Raw genomic sequence first — 18,528 nt, 5'->3', positions numbered from 1 at the left:
TGTAGCCTACACAATAAATCCCCCYGATGTTACCATGGAAAAGCTGCCTCACTAGATTGAATGGTTTAATTATTTAAAGGCAATTCTAAAAAACAGCGAATGGTCTTACTGATTTCTTTTTGCCTTATGACGACAAAAACTTGGCAGAACTAAGTGGGGAGGGAAGGGTCACGTTGCCAGCCAAGGGTGTAATTGCAAGAGAGAGGCAGGCAGAGCCTGGCTTTTCAGGCCCACACTGAAACTCATTGCTCTCAAAAATAGCAGTGGGAGGAATTTGGCCTTAAAGGGCTCCYGTCAGATGAAAGGTCTCAGTACTGGATCCTCTCAGCAGCATTTCCTCAGCCTTTTGGCCTGACTGGAGTAAACACCCACTCCAGGCATGTGCTAGGTAATGAACGAGGGGACCCTTCTCCACATATCTCGGAGAAAAATGACGTGCTCCCTCCACCGCTCCTTGGCTGTTGCTGCAATTCAACATGGCCAGAGGCAGCAGTGCTGTTTCTGCCTCACCTGCTCTGTCAGCCCAGCTGGCTGCAGGACTGTTGCTGGGACCTGCTCTTCTTCCGCATTCCTCCTCCCAGCTAGCAGCCTTCTGGGGTCTGTTTGGGAGTTCCTGAGCAGTCCTGCAGGTGACTGTTTTAAGTGGTCTGTAGTAGGTCTAGGGCCATACAAAACATTTTGCAGTTTACATCATCTCTTTAGCTTTTTCAGTGATGTTGGAGGAGACGATGCTCACAGACTGCTTTTTATAGCATGGCTTTCAAAGCTTGCAATGTTGTCCTGAGCAAGAGACAAGCAGTTAAAATGAAGCTGRTTCCATGCCTGTCCCTCCCATCTCTTCCCACAGAATGGCTGCATTACCAAGCTGGAAAACTTCATTCAAGAGCATCTGAAGATTATCGGGGCAGTGGGGATCAGCATTGCTTGTGTGCAGGTAAAAGGACTGACTGGAGTTTTGGGGGCACTGGGCAGAGGTTAAAGGAACCCCGGAGCTGAGGAATGGAAAAGATCAGACTTTCCCCTGACTTAGGAGGAGAAGCTGCCAGGTACTTCAGGAATCCCAAGATTTGCTAGCTCCAAAGCAAGAGCCTTTTATGGGCTTTTAAGCCCCTTTTAAGAGCCTCTTTTATGGGTCTGTAAAACTTTGCCTCTGTCGAAGGAATGGGGAGAACAAACCGCAGTGCAGCCAGCCATGGGAGAGACGGGTGTCCGCCCCTGTGCTGCTTGCAAGGGAGTGCGACCCATGGCTGGGTGTTTTGCAGCCTGAGGGAGACCTCTTGTGGGGATGTGCCATGATTGCCTGCGTAGCTAAGGAGATACAGCCAGTCTGGAAGATTTTCCTAGCCCAGATTATTAGTGATGTTTAAAATACTCCAGGATTTCTCCTTTCTCTTTGTCGTGTTGAGGAGCAGCACTGTGGTTCTGCAAATAATTTGTGAGAGGGAGATAAGTAAAAAGGATATGGATTCCCCTCCACTCCATTTTAGAGGGGAAGAGGCAGGATATTCTCTCCTTCCCCTTGCAGATGTCTCTGGGAGTTCCTCATTTTCCCCTTCTTCCCGGCAAGCAGCCAAATCACATCCCAGAGAAGTTGCTCATGGTTAATTATGAGGATTAGCACAGATTATGTTCTCTCCTGCTGTTCATTGCAAGCTGGAGTGCAGTATCCCCAGGCGGTAGCTAGTTGCCGCTACAGTCTGCATCCAGCTGGTAACTGGCAAGCTGCTGCCTCCCCACCGTTCTGCGTCCATGCTACCCCTTCACCTCCCTGGCCTCCTGCAAGCAGCTGCTGTGAGCTCTGAGGGGCTGCTTTCCAGAAGTGGTGAACCTGTGTGTTCCCCATCGCTGTAAGCTGAGCTGTGGTGCTCAGCACTTCTGCCAGCTTGCCTGGATGGTCAAAGGGCGTGGAAGGAGAACTTTCTTCCAGGAAGGAAGGAAAAGGGGAGGAAACTAGACCTGAGTCTATGAAGTACACTGATGATGTTTCCTAGCCTTTTCCCACTCCCTCTTTTGCAGTAGTCCATAAACTCTTCTCATGCATTTGTCTCTTCTCTTTATGCCCTGTAGATCTTTGGAATGATTTTCACCTGCTGCTTGTACAAGAGTTTAAAGCCGGAACCATATTAAGAGCTGCAGGAACTCTGTTAGCTCCCCCTCTGCCACCTCCCTTAGTGCCTGCCAACCTCACCACCCTCCGCCACCAGCACAGAAGTGTCAGTAACCTGAGGACTTGGCTCTGTAATGAAATGCCTCTGGGACCGTGCACTGCCTCACCTGCCCCTTCTGGGGAAAGGCACCCTCCTTGTCGTGTACAAGGCAGGCAGGGGTTCAGTGGGTTCTCCTCATTGTCAAGGAGCAACTGAGCTGTGGGTCTTCTGCTAGAAGCCTTAGCAAAACAGTCCGTTGATACAACCAAAGCAAGATTATCAGGGCCGTTTCTCTTGAGGCTCTTCTTCAGCCAACATGAAGATATCAAGAACCTTAGTTTGCTCTCTGATAAGTGGCTCAACAGCACCATGCATTTACTGTGAGGACAGATGATGTTTCTGCACCAAGCTGGAGCCAGGGCTGAGTCTCTCATACGAAGAAGATTTCTCTCTCTCCCCTAAGTGCACACTGATGCCTTAACACAGCTGTTTTCCATCTGAGAGGATGTCTGCTTGGTTGCTTGGGGCAGAAACCGCTCTCCCTTCTAATTGGGAACGTAGCTTGGTGCAACTGAAATCTTGTCACGACTCCATTGCCAAGATGTGGCTGCCTTAGGATTAATCAGCAATCCTTCCTCTTCTTCCTCGAAGCTTTCACCCAACACAGTGCCATTAGGAGCCACAAGAGGCCTTTTGTCTCTAGTGGTTCTAGAGCAAAGACATTGAACTCTGTTCCAATTCTTTTTGGTCTAGTTTGTTGTATTTAGCGGCTTCCAGTGTGAATGAGAAAAATTTTAATTTGTTTCCTGCCTACCCTCCGCTGAGATTTGGTGAAGAACTGATCTGTCTGTGGAGCAGGCATGTCTTGCTACCCTTTGGCCTCTTCAGTTAGTGGAAATATCTTCTCATGTCTCTTAAACACTGAGAGATGCCCTGGGCCTGATGGTGTAATTACCAAGCTTGTCTTTCTTGGGCAGGAAATGAATATGTACAAATGTTGTATCAGCCTCCATAGAGTTTGTTAATCAGCTGAGGGTTTTCTGGCTTTAAGGAGACCTGGAAGCCCACTTTCCTAACCCTCTCAGCAGTAACCAGTATAATCAGCTTCACCCAGTTGCCCCAGTGTATTTGGTAAATTGGGAGAGCTGKGTTATGAGTTAATGGTCTGGTTGCTGCAGAGGAATAGGTTTATTTAAATGTTATCTCTTCACTGGGATCCAGGATATGTACAGGACATAGACATCACTGCTGCCCTGATCTTTTTCAGGGGCTATGGATCATGATGCCAACAGGATCTTAACCTGAATTCACAGGAGCTTCTGTGCCACTCCCCTCCTGGGGATTTGGGTTGTTTTTTTCCTAATTGTCCTGGAAAGGGTGTAGGGTTCTCTTCTGTAAGTCTGCCTGGTAAAGCTCGGGTCTTGTTTTCACCTTCCTGATATGCCTGTTACACCTATGAAGAAGAAAGGGATGTGGAGTTTTGGGGTTTCTTTTTTAAGCAGTTAAGACAAGCCCTTTCATAAACAAAGTCATTTATTCCCTTTCTTGGCCTGTTAGTGGCACAGGCTGAGCCCTGTCCCCTGGCAGCCAAACAGTTAACGTTCACAAAATCAGCCGCTTTCCCAAAGGTTTTGATTCACAGAGCAGAAACCTTGGGCTGGCTCCTGCAAGGGGGCTAATGGGTGACAAGTTAAAATTCAGAGCAGGTGAATCTGAAACTCCCCCGTTGGCATCCGCACCATGAAATAATCCTTAGTACTAATGCAGAGAGGTGGAGGAGCTCAGGTGTATCCTTGTTCCCCAGGCAAAGGGAAAGAGGGGAAAGAAATCTAAATTATTGCGTAATGATCTAAAGGAGAACTCTCTAAATTATTTCTTGTTTTATATTCAAGTTCCTGACAAGTATTGACTACTAACTAAGAGGAAAATATTCAGCATGTTGCTTGAAGCAATATTTCTAGTTTCTTATGCATATCTTCATAGCTGCCTTTGCCCATTCCCTTCAAATATGTTGTACAGGGGTGGGAGAGGCCAGGAAGAGTGAGATATAATAGTAAGTTGGCTTGTGTCCATTGAGTTGTTTTATACTTTTTCTCTGTGTAATAATATTCATTGCTTTTTTTTTTTAACCCAGTTTAAGTTGCTGGCCAATAGAAAAATAAAGCTTAAGATTCTATACCTATCCGGTGTAGTGAAACCAAAGAGATAATGTGAGCAGTGTGGGTCATATGGATTCAGAGTCCACAGYGATGGCAGAAAGCAGGTCAAAGCAGAAGAGCAGGAACCCTGAATTTGGCGGCCATGAAGCCCATAGAGACACAACCKCCTCGTCTTGCAAAGAGGAGAGGAGCCCCGGGATTGCACCCCTGAGCACGTGGGGTGCCCAGTGACTTCTGCTGGTGTTGCTGGTGCTCCTTGCTCCCTTGTGTTGGGTCCTGCAGTTCTGAATGCGAAGGGCTGAAGGGAGTCGATAGATGTCGTGAGCGCTCTATGCCTTTTCTTCTAGCTTGATCCAAAGTTTGTGAAAATCAATGCAAAAATTCTCCTTGGCTTAAAGAAGACAGGGCCTATAATAGTAGTATCTGTGGGGCCTGTGAGTGACAGTGCCTACAGAATGCAGCATGTCGCCAACAGCGAGGACTGAATAAATAGCAGGCTTGGGCCAGCCACAGCTTGGTTTGAACTGTTTGCTCAGCAGTGGAAGAAGCTGATCTGAGGGATYGGCCTGAAAAAGAAGCTGCAGGAAAAATCTGCTTCATGTCACTGCTTTTGCTAGCCTGACTGAGATCTGCTGCTGCGGGGTGCTGAGGGACTGCTCCTCCGTGTGACACCCTGAGAGCTGGAGTTGCAGGACCTCCTGGCACCAGGTATTGCAGCAGCTGTGGACCCAGTCTGTGCGCATGGAAGTGTGCGCACGCAACACAGTATTCCCGAATTTGTGCTACACCTAACTGCTTAGTGAAGTTCTTAGTAGCCTCTGACACCTGGTTTCCACTTAGTGGAAGTCTCTCCCCTTTCCATCGTCTCTGTGTTACAGGGACGGGGTTGGGCTGCTGCAGGGTGGCTGCAGCTTCTTAGCACTGTACCGTGAACGGGGTGCATGGGGGTGCCCTGGGCTAYGGGCCTGTGTTCCTGCACGTGCTGTGTAGTTGTTCCACACAACGCCGTCCGTGTAGCTCATAGCCACCTTGCAGCATAGACGTGAAAAACAGGGAGCAGATACGCACTCCGTTTTTATTACCAGCCTCTTGAGTGCGAGAGTGGAGAATTGCACATTACAAATTTCAAGTACGCTGATATCCAACTGGCTGGGAACGCCTGCCTGCCACTAACAGGCATGGCCACTCGGTGGCTCTCCATACTCCACACACGGTGCAGTATTAATTTAGCTCCCTTAATTCTGGTACGTTAAGTCTAGCTCAGGCTGCTTTGCTTTGTGGGCAGCGGCGTCCCTGCGCCTGAGGGAAGCGTGGGGCAGGTCGCTCTGACAATGCCTACGTGTTTGCTCACCTGGAAGGAAGGTTGCTCGTTCCAGTGGTTTTCACACTGCAGCGAGGCACTGGTCCCACAGACCTACACTGAGGGCTCAACTGGGCTTGGGCTGGGAGGCCAAAGGGAAGACCCAAGCAGGACGGGGCATCCCACCCTTCCTGCCAAAACCCTGGGGGGCAGAGAGCCTGGGGCAGGCAGGGCTGCTGCCCTCCCGCTCCCCTGCCTCCCCCCACCTATCCTGTCCACGTGCCAGCCCGCGCCTCTTCTCCCGTTACGCTGGGTGCCAGATGGCTCCCCGGCACTGGCTTAGGCCRTGGATCGAGTGCCTTTCTTACCTGTGTTCTCCAAGCCTCAGCTTTTTTGCTGCTGGCACCTGTTTAACCATGCTACCCATCAGACAGGGAATGAAGCAAAGTAGCACTGAGCGCACTCGGTTGGCTCGGAAAAGGAGCTTCTGCTACAAAACACAAACCTGTTGGCTGAATGCAACAGAGGAGACGGACGTGGGTGGTTTGATGGTGGCAAGGGAAAAAGATCAGGTGGGTATAAACTGCCCTGTGGAGGTTTGTGCAAGAGGGCCTGGGGCAGGCTGCGGCCTGGGACTTATCAGCTGTGAGCTTCCTTGCTGTCATCTGTCCCCAGCCCGGCTGCCTCTGTCCTGCCCTGCTGCCCTCAGAGCTTGGAGCTGCCCACCAGCTCGTCCCTACAAACCAAGGGGGCGCGAATGGCCCCTTGTTTATAGGGGGACTCTGCTTCCCTGTGTCCCCAGCAGCTGCCTGTGCCCCCTCGGCACTGCGCTGCCCTGAATCCAACTTGCYGTCACTGAGCCTTCCCCACCTTGGAGGACCCACCTACTAAACATTCGTTATTTTAATTTCAGACACGGAGCGCAGAGAACGTGCAGGTTGCAGTGCATGTGAGAGCCTGGAAAAGCAGAGGGGTGAGCTGTAGTTCCTCGCACAGGCGAGCTCCTGGGACTCTCYGTTCCCCACCAAGGACGCAGGAAGCCCTGTGCTCTTTCCTGCCTCCTTGGCCTGTGGTGTGGGCACCCTACCACCACCACCTCTGCCTGTGACCTGGGTATTCCTCCCCATCTGGCTCACAGGTGACATGAGCGAGTCACCTTGTGGTGACCGTCGCTCTGGGGTGACGAGGACGTCCAGAAGTGATCTGAACCTTCTTCCCCCATTAGAAAACCTTGCTCGAGGACTGGTCTGGGCCAGGGAAGGGCTGYGATCTCCTTTCCCCCCAGCCGGCTGTGCATGCTTACAGCTGCCCTGCCTTTCCCAGCCTGGAGATGCTTCTGGGCACGTCCACAGCGGTTGGTTTCAAACTCCCCTTCACCAGCCTTGCTGCCTCAGGTGGGGCTGCCACAGCGATGTTGTGTGGAGCCAGGTACAAAGCTGAGCTGCCCTCCGAGAGGAAAGCTGTGGGATCGCTGATCCCGTAGGGTCTCCTTGCCTGGTCACAGAAAATGGCCACAAATCCCATCCTCCTGCCTGGTCCTGTTCCCTCTCCATGCCTTTAGGGTTGCCATGTGGTTCCAGTAATCCTTCTCCACCCCAAAGGGAAATTATTCCCCCCTTTGGCAAGATTGTTTTGTGGCTTGTGGCTTCTAATAAGCGCGTAGCAGAGTGTCTTTCTCTGAAGAGCATATGCAGTGTGAAGCAATTGCTTAAAAGCAATTTCTCACATTCTTGTTTGAATTGGCTTATTCTACAGTGTTGGCGATCAGGGTGCAATTACCATTTTATAGCTTCCTTGCAGGAGGCTCGGTCAAGTTTCTGGGTACTAGCTGTCCCCTGTTGCAGAGCAGGAGCACAGAGTCCTCTCCCTCCAGCCCTGGAGATTTGGACTGCAAAACTTTGCCACTCCTAGCAATTAACTCGCCCTGTGGTCTGCCCCCTTGGGGTACCCCGGTGGTTRGTGCCATTTGTTCAGAACAAAAACACTGCAGTGAAAGCAGATGTAACAGTAAATAGTTTCTGCAAGTGTCCAGCTTAGGGGCAGTCTGTTTCTGCACAGATTAAAATAAGACCGAAGTACTTCAGACTCCCCTGTAGGGCTGCTACTGAGAGTCTCTAAACAAAAACCGATTTGCAGACATTCCCTTTCTGCTCCTTCATTTAATGAGGAGGAGTTTTCCCCCAGAGATGCCTTGGTGCCCGTTTCATTTGCCATTTGGCAGTGGTCACCACTTGTAATGTCCTTGTCTCCTGTTGGGCTAGGGCTGAAGGAGGCTGCAGTAGTGGAGAGAGAAAGATGAGGACCAGGCAAATGGCCCTGTCTCTCCCCCATCACAGGACATGAAGAATACACCATGCTTGGGAAACAGCAAAGGGCAGTGATGGCTCCTTTCCTGCTGCGAAACCTCCCCAGAAGAGTGGAAACTAAACCACACTCCTCACTAAGAGGCTGCAGCACAGCACTCCCAGACCTGCTCCCCCTCCCTCCCTGGTGCCTTTCTCCACTTACTGCTCTCACAGCAGAATGAAATTGGCTTAATGGACACAGTCCTGGAAGGACCTTGCAGTCCAGAGAGCTCTTTTGAGGTGTCATGGGCTTGCTCCTGAGCTGTGGACTTGCAGCTCTGTGGTGTGGTGCCTGTTTGCTAGTGTTTCTCTGGGAGCTGCACCCTACCTGGCCTCCTTTTGGTGAGACCTGGGCTCCCAAAGCCACCGGTTTGTCTGGGCGGTGTGGGAAGCCATGAGCTCATCGTTGTCGCAGCTGGCGTTTCTGCACAGCCTCGTACACGTGGTATCTGGCTGTGCATCCTGCTTTTGGAGTCATCACAGCATGTCCCATCCTGCAGATGCAGAGCTTCTTTGCACTGCCGCGGTGGCTCAGGATGACGGGCCTTCCGGGGTGCCTGTTTTTGCTGTGGGGGCCCTGGGCTTGCTCCCTTGCTGTTGAAGTGCAGCTATTCAGCCTGCTGGCTGCGCCGCGCTTTGTCTCCCTGGAGAGGTGTTGCTGCGGGAAGAGCGTGCCTGACTGCCGCTTCTCTGCTTCAAAGTCGTCTCAGAAGAGAGGTCACAGTTATGTTGGTGGCACTGCCTGCCTGGCTGAGGAGGAGGAGTAGGCAACAGGGAGGAGATTTGTGTGGCGTCTTCAGAAAAGAAAAATTCCTTGCGGGGAGGGAGCACGATGCTCTCAAATGAGCTATAATCATATGAACAGCAGGGATGCTAGTGCCCAACAAATGTATTCAATGAATCATTCAGTCACGCCAGCTCGCTAGGCGTACAAGGGTTTTCAAGTCCTCTTACTCACTGTAAAGGAGGCCTGCTCCTTCTGTTATCACTGCTGCCTGTATTAGCAGAAAGAATACTGCACACACCAAAGCCATTAAGATCAGTAGCTTTCTCTTTTCTGATTACTGCTCCCTGATGCAGAAAAAGAGCTGCTGAGCACCAGCCATTTCCAGCAGCGAACGGTCTCAGTTACTCGGGAAGAGCGATTCCTGCTGATGTAGAGAGCTGAGAGAGGTCCGTGCCCTGGCAGGGACTGACCCCCTCGCAGGTAACTTCCCGCTGAAATGGCAAAGCAGCTGCTTCCCCACGTCGGGACAGYAAAACCCAGCCCTGTTCCCTTCGAGTGCCAGAGGTGGGTCTAACGGCCATGGCCTGCCCAGCATGTGTCTCAGGCATCCCAGGGGGAGCGTAGGGGTTGCACCAAGTCCTCCGTTCCCCTAAAGGTTAACCCAAAACAGGCGTTGACCCCTGGATATAATCTGTGGAGCGATGGTTCCTAACTTTGACTGGCCTGTGAGTAACTGTAAGGAATCAGGTTTGCAGGTAATATCTCACGTGTGCTGTTGCTCACAGTGGCAGAAAAACAACTAAGAAACCTGGCTGCCCCTTTAGCTCCTCGTAGGCACCGGGTGCCTAGTGTGCTGCGCTGGAGGATTTCCTCTGTGGACTCAGAGGGGTAGGAGGGCTCCAGCGAGCCTCGTGTGCAGCGAGGTGTCTGAGGGACTCTTGCCCAAGCACTGACCTGTTTGGCCCGGAACGAACCCACGCCACGTGCAGTGAGTTCCTGCAAACCTGCACTCCAGAATGCCTCACGTAGTGGCCGGGAGAGCTGCAGGAGACCTGCAGGCTAAGCTCAGCRTGACCATCCTCGTGCTACCCACAGGGGTGCAGCTACAGCAACAGGACAGAGGAGAGAAGACGGGGGAAGCAGTTTGCAGACCTGATCTCCTCCTTTTCACATGAAGCAAATCCTCCCTCATTCCTGCAGCAGAGCCGGATACGCCCCCATTCCTGCTGAGGCGGCCTCCCGCCAGGGAAAAGGCAGGCCGGCGAGGGAGGAAATGAGGAGGCGCAGCAGCACAGGAACTTTGACAGGTTAGGTTTATATTTCTTACTTTGCTGAGAAATGCCTGAACACCTTTCCCTTAACGAATGACCATAGAAACATGCTCAGTCCTTCCTGAGTCACTGCCCCCCTCTCCCTTTGCAGCGGAGCGATGTTCCTGTATGTCCGTCCCCTCTTCCTGCGGATTAGGCAGCAGCGAGGGCCTGTCTCTGCATGCCGGCCATCGGAGCCTTGGCCCACTCCCCTCTGAAGGATTTCTGGGCTCCCTGGCCAGGGATTACTAGGGACTGGGGCAAACTGTTGCATCACACAGAGAGGCGCCCCATGAAAGTTTAACTGTGTGTCTCCTGCCTGCCAGCCTACACCTTCCTAAGAGGACCTCTCCAGTAGCAAGAGGTGGGTAATGGCACCAGTGCGCTACTGTCACCTCTTCCTCAGGGGAAGGCAGAGCAATGCTAAAAGCTTAAGCTCCTTGCTTTGTTTTACAAGGGAAACTGAGGCAAGTATTTCATCCGAGCTCATACAGAAAGTCGGCTGCAAAATGGATGCCAAGGGACCGAGACCCCCGTGGTGCGGGGCGTTATCTCTAGGTCCTGTCGCTGCCGAGAGCCGATTGCACCACTCAGTAGCACTCTGTACTCATAGCACATATTTTAGATATTGATAAAGCCTCTTTCTTTTCCTGGGAGATCTGTATGTTTAATTCTCTTTTAACCTTCCCAAGCAGTGTTTATTGACTAGTTGTTTTCTCACATTATTTTAGAGGCTTTGATTTATTGCTGCCCATCCTGTGATGCAGTGTGCCAAGAATAAGAAATAGTGGCCCAAAACTTGAGGCACCGGTCTGAGGCTTGGGGATTGTGAGTTCAGCTGCTGTCACCACTCTCATAGGACATCAGCTCAGTCACTTCATCTCTGGTCACCTCGGCTCCCTCATGACCAAAATAGTACTTGGTCCTCTCTATTCTTTTTCTTCTGCTGTACATCAGCCCAGGGCTGAGCACAATGTGGTCTCCGTGCACTGCTGAAGTACAAGTAATGAACCAGGACCCATCTGAGGTGGTGGAGAGGGCAACATCACCTCCCCAGGCCTTGAAGTCCCGTCCCTGTAGCGGGACTGCTCTCAAGGCACCTGCCTTTCCCACAGCTGCATCAAACTGCAGGTCTCTGCCCAGCAGCTTGCGCCTCCCCTCCCTCGCGCCCCTCCACTCCCAATTCCTGCTGCTCCTCTCTTACACAGTATTCCTCTGTTGTATACACGCATGCTGAGCATTGCCAGGTACAATTTTATACTTATCTAAATTAAATCTTGTCCTATTTAAAGATGCCCATCTTTCTAAGATATCCCAGGCTTATTCCCATTTATCCTTCCTTGCTTTTTCAGTCCCTCCTAGTCTGGCTTGATACACAAATGTGATCAATATTATAATTTATTTCCTTTTTCTCCTTTCTCCCTCTCTCATTTCTCTCTTCCAGGACTTTAATGAAAGTTTTTAATAGCGTTCAGTTCAAGACTGGCCTGCTGTTTCCTTTGCCTAATACCTCCTACTACGCTGATGATTTCATAAATTATTCAGTTGTTTGGGATTTGTCTGTCGGCTGTGACAGAATTGCTCAAAAGGAACATTTCAGAGGTTTGTCCAGTTTCCCAGACTGAACAATCCTGAACCCCGGAGCAGCAAGTGAAGGACCTCATATTAGAAGAAAAGCGAGCCCTAAAACATTGGCTCACAAAGAAGGGTGCACGTGTGTTGAATATGTTTTTCAACAACAAAACCAAAATGCTATTAAATGCATTTTACAGTTCACTTCCTGTAGTTAATGGCACTGGATGGGACCATTAAAATAACAGTCCCAACAAATGTGGGATCTCTGTGTGTGCTGTGTCCTGCTCAGCAGAAAACCAACATAGCCTTTGGGAAGGATCTGGATTTAAATTAAAAAAAGAAAAGGCAGTATTTCACAAGCTGAGTAGTGGTTAACTGCAGCTGTGCTTAAGGTGCTGACTGGGAATACCCACGTTTGGCATTGTTTTCCCAGCTCGCCTGGAGGTTTGAGGACATCTCTTGCACCTGGGTTTTTCACAGAGCTCAACTACCCCTTTCATGAAATACCAGATATTCAAATGTTATCAACACTCACTGCTGGTTCTTAATGGGAGCTGAAGAGTGTGCAGCACTTAGTGCATGGATTTTTCCTGAAGTGCTTGAATGAAAACTGAGCTCCTTTGAAAATGTGAGCCTACTTCTAGACACTGCTAAACACTGAGAACAAATCTGGTCATTAATTTCTATCAGTGTTTCTTTCTTCCCCTCAGCTAATCATATTTTCTTTTTCTTGTCCACTTAGATTGAAAACTTCCTTTTACTATGTGTATGAGCTGTGCCAAGCTCCACGGAGCCCTGATCTCAGCATCACCACCTAAGTGGTGCTATAATGTAAATAACAATAAAAATACTGCTCCAAAGTAGTTATGACCCCATGAAATTGCTGAACTATGGTGACATTTCTGTTCTGAAACTGTCAATGGGAAATGCAAATCTATGTCTCGCTGCTGCCTCTAATTTAGCCTCAGCAATTTCCTCCAGTTTTGCTCGGTTGCATAAGCTGTAGCTTCAAGTCAACTCAGTTCTGATATTAAAGGCAGAGGTTTCTGGAACATGAACACAGATACATTTTATTCTCCGCACACCGCTGGAAAAAGTTCTTTTTCACTGCTTTAGGATTTAGAGCTGTACCTGGAGATAGGGTCCTAGGTACTCTGTCTATCAGAAGGGAACCACGTGGTGCCATCCTGTGGCTTTCTATAGCTAACTGGAAATAGATTAACGAGAAGCGGGAAGTAGGCTAGAGCAGAAAGAGAGTTTAGGGGTGGGTGAGAGGTTGTTTTCTGAAGAAGATGACACTGAATTGTTTTTCTTCTATGAGGGCGTGTGTAACTTAAAAAAAAAAATTTTTGTTTGAAGGCTGAGTTTCCCAGCTTTTGTGGGACTATTGTATAAAGAGCAACATACAGTCCTTGTGCCAAACAGTTCACAGTCTAATTGAACTCTTCTGAACTGCTTCTCCTTTATCTAAAGATAGACAGACTTCCTCCTGGGGAGCCAGAAGAAAGGACAGTTCCCTTTTCATCTGCGAGAAGACAGGCTCCTGAGAACAATGCACCAGGTGTGACACATTCAGGTCATTATCTTGTTTTCAATACTCCATCCCAACAAGTTTCTCTTAGAAGGGTGTTTTCATTTCCAGAGAGCTTATGCTAAACTCCTGGGAAGATCTGGGCTTAGTCTGGGAGGAAACTAAAAAGGATGAATGTAGGGGGCAGTGAAAATCAATGGGTGCCTTACTTCTGTTTTGAAAGGAACATGGTGGAGGAAGAAGATAACAGTTGATTGTAGGAAGAGATTAAAATAGGGAAAAGACAGCCAGAAGGGACATGGGATCTGTTACAAGCCATCTGTGAGAGCTGAGCTTCACTGGGAGAGGTCTGAGGAGAATGTGTTGTCCCCCCTGCGGCGGGGTGGCTCAGCTGTTATCCAGGTAAGTGCTCGTCTGGGCTTCCCCTCTGACACCAGAGTGAGGGAAGCAAGAGATCTTCCTGGGGTTTGAGAAAAACATCACTCCTGTTGGGCAAGTGTTACAGACATGGAGGGGAAGAAAATACAGAAAGGCTCCTCCTTGCTTCAGTTATTTCACAGGTTGTCTCTCTGTGATGACTTTTTGCACCCAGTCTCTTCTGTAGCAGTGCTGAAATGTCCACTTGAATTTTCTATTACACATTTGTTTATTTATGTGAATAATTCTTCCTGCAGCACTTGATAGAGAAAATCTCTGTTTTCTGTTGAGAAGAAACCTCATCCCAATCTGTTCCCTTACTGTGCAGGATGCTGCCTAAAACCTGTCTGTATCTAGCTATATTAAATTCACTGCCTTCTTTTGTCAGCTAAATCTGCAGTTTTGTCAGAGGGGGCGATCAGATTTGTCTGGCACAATCTGTTCTTTATGAACCCGAGTTGCTTATTGCTCGCTGCGTTGCTCCCTCATAAGGTTTTGACATATTGATCCTCCTCCGAGAGCTGGGCTGAGAGCTGCGCTCGCTCACGATGGCAGTGACAAATGGGTGACCACAGCTTCAGGGGCCCTTGCCTGAGGCAGGCTGGCACAGCCAGAGAACACAGGGCACGTGTGAAAGAGGAGGAAAGGTTAAAATACCGCGATGAATACTTGATTATGACCTATAAGGATGAGTGAAGAAAGAGATTTTGTGTGGGCTGCTACCCTCGCTTATAGGCATCAGATCCATGTGTGCTTTCTCTTCTCATCAAGCAGCTAGAAAAGAATGAAGCTGCTTTTTCAGATACTATTTGGAAAAATAGATGGAAAAGATCTGGGGAAAGTGGATTAAGAAAAGTTAAAGGGAATCACACCTCTTCCTAAAGCAAGTTTATTAAGCAAGTTGTCTGCAGACACCAACTTCCATGTGTCTTTGTCCTGGCTTTATCCGTTTCATTTACCAGGACAAGAACAGCTCTGAGAAGACGAGGTACCTTTTCCCTCCCTGCATTGCCCAGAGTGCCAGCCCCTGTTGCCCTGCTGTATGATCCTGCTAAAACCAGTAGATCCTGTCTTCCAAAATGCCTTGAAGAAGTGACCGAGCTAGAAGTCCCTTTAGGACAGGCCAGATTTCTGTGGGTTTTGTGCTTTTTGTAGGGGCCCCATGGCTCTATTCCGAAGTCGGTGAGCCCTCCTGTGGGAGTATGTGCAGGATCTGCCTACGTTTGGTTGGTGACTCTGCTGGCATGGGTCCGTCCTGCACTGTGTCACCTTGCTGAGGTACAATCTGCTGGTCAGTGTTTGTCTGTATGCTTCTTCCACGGTTTCTGTGCTGGTTTGCAGTGTAGACAGCCTGCAGCTTCAGAGCTTGCCTTTCGCTGCAGCAGCAGAGATCTTTGCTCCTGAGGCATCTGCCTTTAATTCCTGTGGTAGCTGTCCTGTTAGCAGGAGCTTCTCAGAGAGCCAAAGTGCAGTGGGACTTCAGATGCCGCRGATGAGCTTCCCTGGCGTGGAAAAAATGTGTAATCCCCTGGGCGGTGTGTTTTCCACCTCCTGTTTCCAGTCAAGTCAGGGGGAATGTGCTCCTGGGCTCCAGCCTGTGGCCAGGGAGCCTTTGGACCCTGATGTCCCCCCAGGTCTGCCTCTGGAGAGTTGGGTATGGAGATGGGTTGCATTTTCCATATCTTTGATCTCTCCCAAGCTAAAAGGCCCTGCGGAAGACCAGGTGTGTAGTATGGTACAGACTGACACCTCTGGGTTTTGAGCTAAGCCCCCTCAAATAGTCCACCTCTTCTTTTTGAGAGGTCACTCAACCCCCTGAAATCGAGAATGTGCTCTCTTCCTTGCCATACGTGCTGGCCTGTTGATTTTACACGTACACACACATGCGCGCATGCACACACATCCTGTGATTAACACCCGCTGATAACTGCACATCTTGATACCCGGTCATACCTCAAATGTGCATTTTGCCCTTTGTTTCCTCCCGACTCTGCAGTTCGTAGGAGAAGGGCAATCGTCACTTCTCCTCCCTCTGCACCCACCGCAGTCTGCAGTCCACTGCCCACACCGATATCCCCATGTCTGAGGTCCATGCTGTCGTCTGCCTGTTTTACAAGAGGCTGTGGGAGCCCACTCAGCAGGCTTAATCGGGGGCTACTCTCTTCTGAGCTGGCAAAGTTAAGGCTGAGGAAAGATCTGCAAACAAATTCAAAATGAATTCATCCTTAGACCTTCTAGTGCCTGACTGTGGTGCTCACTCGTAAAAGCTTAGCTCTTCGTGGTGGCCCTGAGCCCTGGGGTGGCTGCTGGCTTCTTTGCCCGTGTGAGCAGCCGTTGGACTCCCCTCTCCTGCCAGCTTGTGCGCGCGAGTTGTCTCTCGCCTGGCGCCCCTCCGCTCCTTTCGTGCATCGCAATTCCTCATCTTATTTCTGACGAGCGCTGGGGACCGCTTGCTCCTGTCCTGGAGAGCGGTGCTCAGAAGCAGCTCGGCACTTCCTAGGCATCTGGTCCCACTCATTTGGTGGGATTAAATCCAGCCTATATTGCATCTGTCTAAAAGTTTCCTGGGGACCGAGGGCTCAGCCCCTTCCAGGAGCAGCATCTCCCCTTGCCTCTGTAACTTGGTCACTGACATGACTTTAATACAACTTTTTAAAGTATACATTTGTATCTAGTAAGCCCTGGAGTACAGCAGAGTCCCTTTTATATTGAAATTCAGGCTCCTCAATAACATTTTATTATGAGGCTTGCTATTTTTGGAATTGCTGTTACTCTGTTATGAACAAGACACCTAACATCTTTCGATATGAAATCATTAGGGGCACAGCAGAGTTCATTACAGGGGCATTTCTCTGGATTACGAGCAAATCAATACCACCTACTAATATCGCAGCCTAGTACCTGGCTTCAGTTGTGAATAGCACATCTGGAGAAGAAGATGGTATTCTTCAGGCCTCTTGTGCTCCTCTTCCAATACCTTATTTACTGTTTTCCCCCAAGCTGTTGTGATGGATTTGTGAGTAGACAAAATCCAGAGGTTGTTTTTCCTTGAGCTACCCGAATATTGTAGCTTTTAAAATATAGAAGAAAGAAATAACTAGCTTAAGTTCTTGATATTGGAGTAACCTCACATGCAATATGACTTTGCCACTTCTGTCAGTGGAGCCCCTTGGAAGTAAATCCACAGAGAACTAAGGCATAAGGCACTACCTGGTTTCAGATGTTTTGAGATGGGAAAACATGCGGGGGAGGGCATTGGGAGGCAAGAAGGATGAAGATAATTTATTAAATGCCTCCAGTAGAAGAAGGAGCTCTGGAAGGGGCTGTGTGGGGGCTGCGGTGGCAACCATGGTCCTGGGAGAGGTCCCAGCCTCACTCTGGACTAGCGGCCCTAAGCCTGGATCTGGTTTGGCCATCTGCGGCCGAGACGAGGGCTGTGCTCGGCGCGGCCGGTGGCTGCAGGGTGGGCTGAGCTCCTTCTCCCTGCTGCTCAGCATGGCTGGGCTCGGTAGTCGCTCGCTGCTCTGGCTTTTGCTCCAGCCACCAAGGGTCGTGTCTTGAGATGTCTCCTGCTGGGGCTGAAATGGGTAATTTCCCCATCTTGCTGCTCACCACTCTCTTGCAGCACGTGATGCCCGCTTTGTTCAGTAGCAGTTCAGGTGGCTGTAACCAAAGTTGTTGAGGCCAATGGCATCCATTTCTCTTTATTTATTTCAAGCAATTATTCATCAGTGGAATTCAATTATTACTTTTTGCCTTTTTAGAACATTGCTTAATGGACAAGAACAGCCATTTGTCTAGGCTGCATTTAATGCTGAGTGGATCCAAAGGGGGTTTTCTTTAAGCCACTTCAACAATAATAATAATAATAATAAAAAAAAAAAAACAAGTTAGTGAAGTGTGGAGCTGTAGGCCTTCTCTGTAATGATCCGAAGCACTCAAGCCATTATTAACTTAATGCTTTCATTTACTAGATCATTCCTGGAGAAAGACCTCCTGGTCAAATTGCTATTGTGCCTTTAAAAAAAAGTAAAGTTAATAATTGCTTCAGCTGCACAGCTCATTACTAGGAAAGGCCTACAGCTCAGAGCAGCGTAATTTTGTTTCTTTGTTTTTAAATTTTGAGAGTGAATTTAAGCAAAACCTTTGTTACACTTCCAGCCCAGACATTACATATTCCATTACTGTGTATAGATTTATGAACTCAATTATAAAAATTCCAAACTTTCACTTTCTTTGGAAACTGGAGGCTTGAGGGCTTCTCTGTATTGCAAAACATCACTGTATTGATAAACAATTGGACAGAGCCCTCTTAGCTGATATGTGGTGGCTAATCAATATTGGTAGGAACAAATCCTATTTCATCAGTGCAGCTTCAACTGCAAGTAGCTGACATTGCTTCGATTACCATTTGCCTTTTTTTCCCCATTCACTGGACGTTTTCTCCCTTCCCTCTCCCAATCCTGTCCAAAAGGGAACACACTTTGCACCATAGCCAGGCCTTGGTAAAAACCACTTGCCAGAAGCTTTGGGTAAATAGCTGGAGATTATGGGGCCTAAACTGCGTTCTCGTACCTTGTAAACTGCCGGGGACTGTTGCTGCCCGTCTCTGCTGGTTTCTGAAGGGCTACAGCAGACCCTCGATGCAGGGGGAATTATCCCACAGGTGCAGGCAAGGAAACTGAGGCACCGCACGTGGGCCTCACCAAGGTTCGGTGACGAATCTGATCTTTGCTCTGTTCTTGTTAGGGTCTGTCCCTAACCATACACCCAAAGGTGAAGCATTTTGACTTCTACAAGAGGTGCGAGCGATTACATTACGCAGGGATGGACGAAGGGCGTCTCCCTGACTAATGTGACCAGCCTGGGGAGAGCAAAGAGAGGATGGGACTGGATGGACCCAAAGCACACTGGCCCTGGAGGAAAGACTCTCGCTGAACTTCCTGTGCTTGGATCAGGTGTCTGGAGAGGTGTTGGTAAGGATAGGGACATTTATGTTAATCCCCAAAGTAATTTG

The 18,528-nt window shown here is 49.3% G+C and overlaps 1 protein-coding gene and 1 long non-coding RNA gene across 4 annotated transcripts in view; both read left to right on the top strand.

Annotated features, from left to right (window-relative positions):
• The window catches only part of CD151 (CD151 molecule (Raph blood group)), a 40,764-nt gene extending 36,442 nt beyond the window's left edge, over nucleotides 1-4,322 (top strand). For all 3 annotated transcript variants that reach the window (XM_026059146.1, XM_026059147.1, XM_026059148.1), the window contains 2 exons: nucleotides 848-934; nucleotides 2,068-4,322. In XM_026059146.1, the coding sequence (XP_025914931.1) occupies nucleotides 848-934; nucleotides 2,068-2,127 (147 nt within the window). In that variant the 3' untranslated portion in view covers nucleotides 2,128-4,322. The remainder of the gene's footprint in view (nucleotides 1-847; nucleotides 935-2,067) is intronic.
• A 4,645-nt stretch (nucleotides 4,323-8,967) lies between these two features.
• Nucleotides 8,968-12,123, top strand: LOC112962713. Its single transcript, XR_003252387.1, has 3 exons — nucleotides 8,968-9,985; nucleotides 10,101-10,352; nucleotides 11,433-12,123. It is a non-coding gene; the product is annotated as an uncharacterized LOC112962713 (long non-coding RNA).
• The last annotated feature ends 6,405 nt before the right edge of the window (nucleotides 12,124-18,528 follow it).

The sequence above is a fragment of the Apteryx rowi genome, unplaced genomic scaffold (genome assembly GCF_003343035.1).
Source record: "Apteryx rowi isolate R43461 unplaced genomic scaffold, aptRow1 scaffold_152, whole genome shotgun sequence".
Taxonomy (NCBI): domain Eukaryota; kingdom Metazoa; phylum Chordata; class Aves; order Apterygiformes; family Apterygidae; genus Apteryx; species Apteryx rowi.
This window is presented reverse-complemented; position numbering and strand designations above follow the sequence as displayed.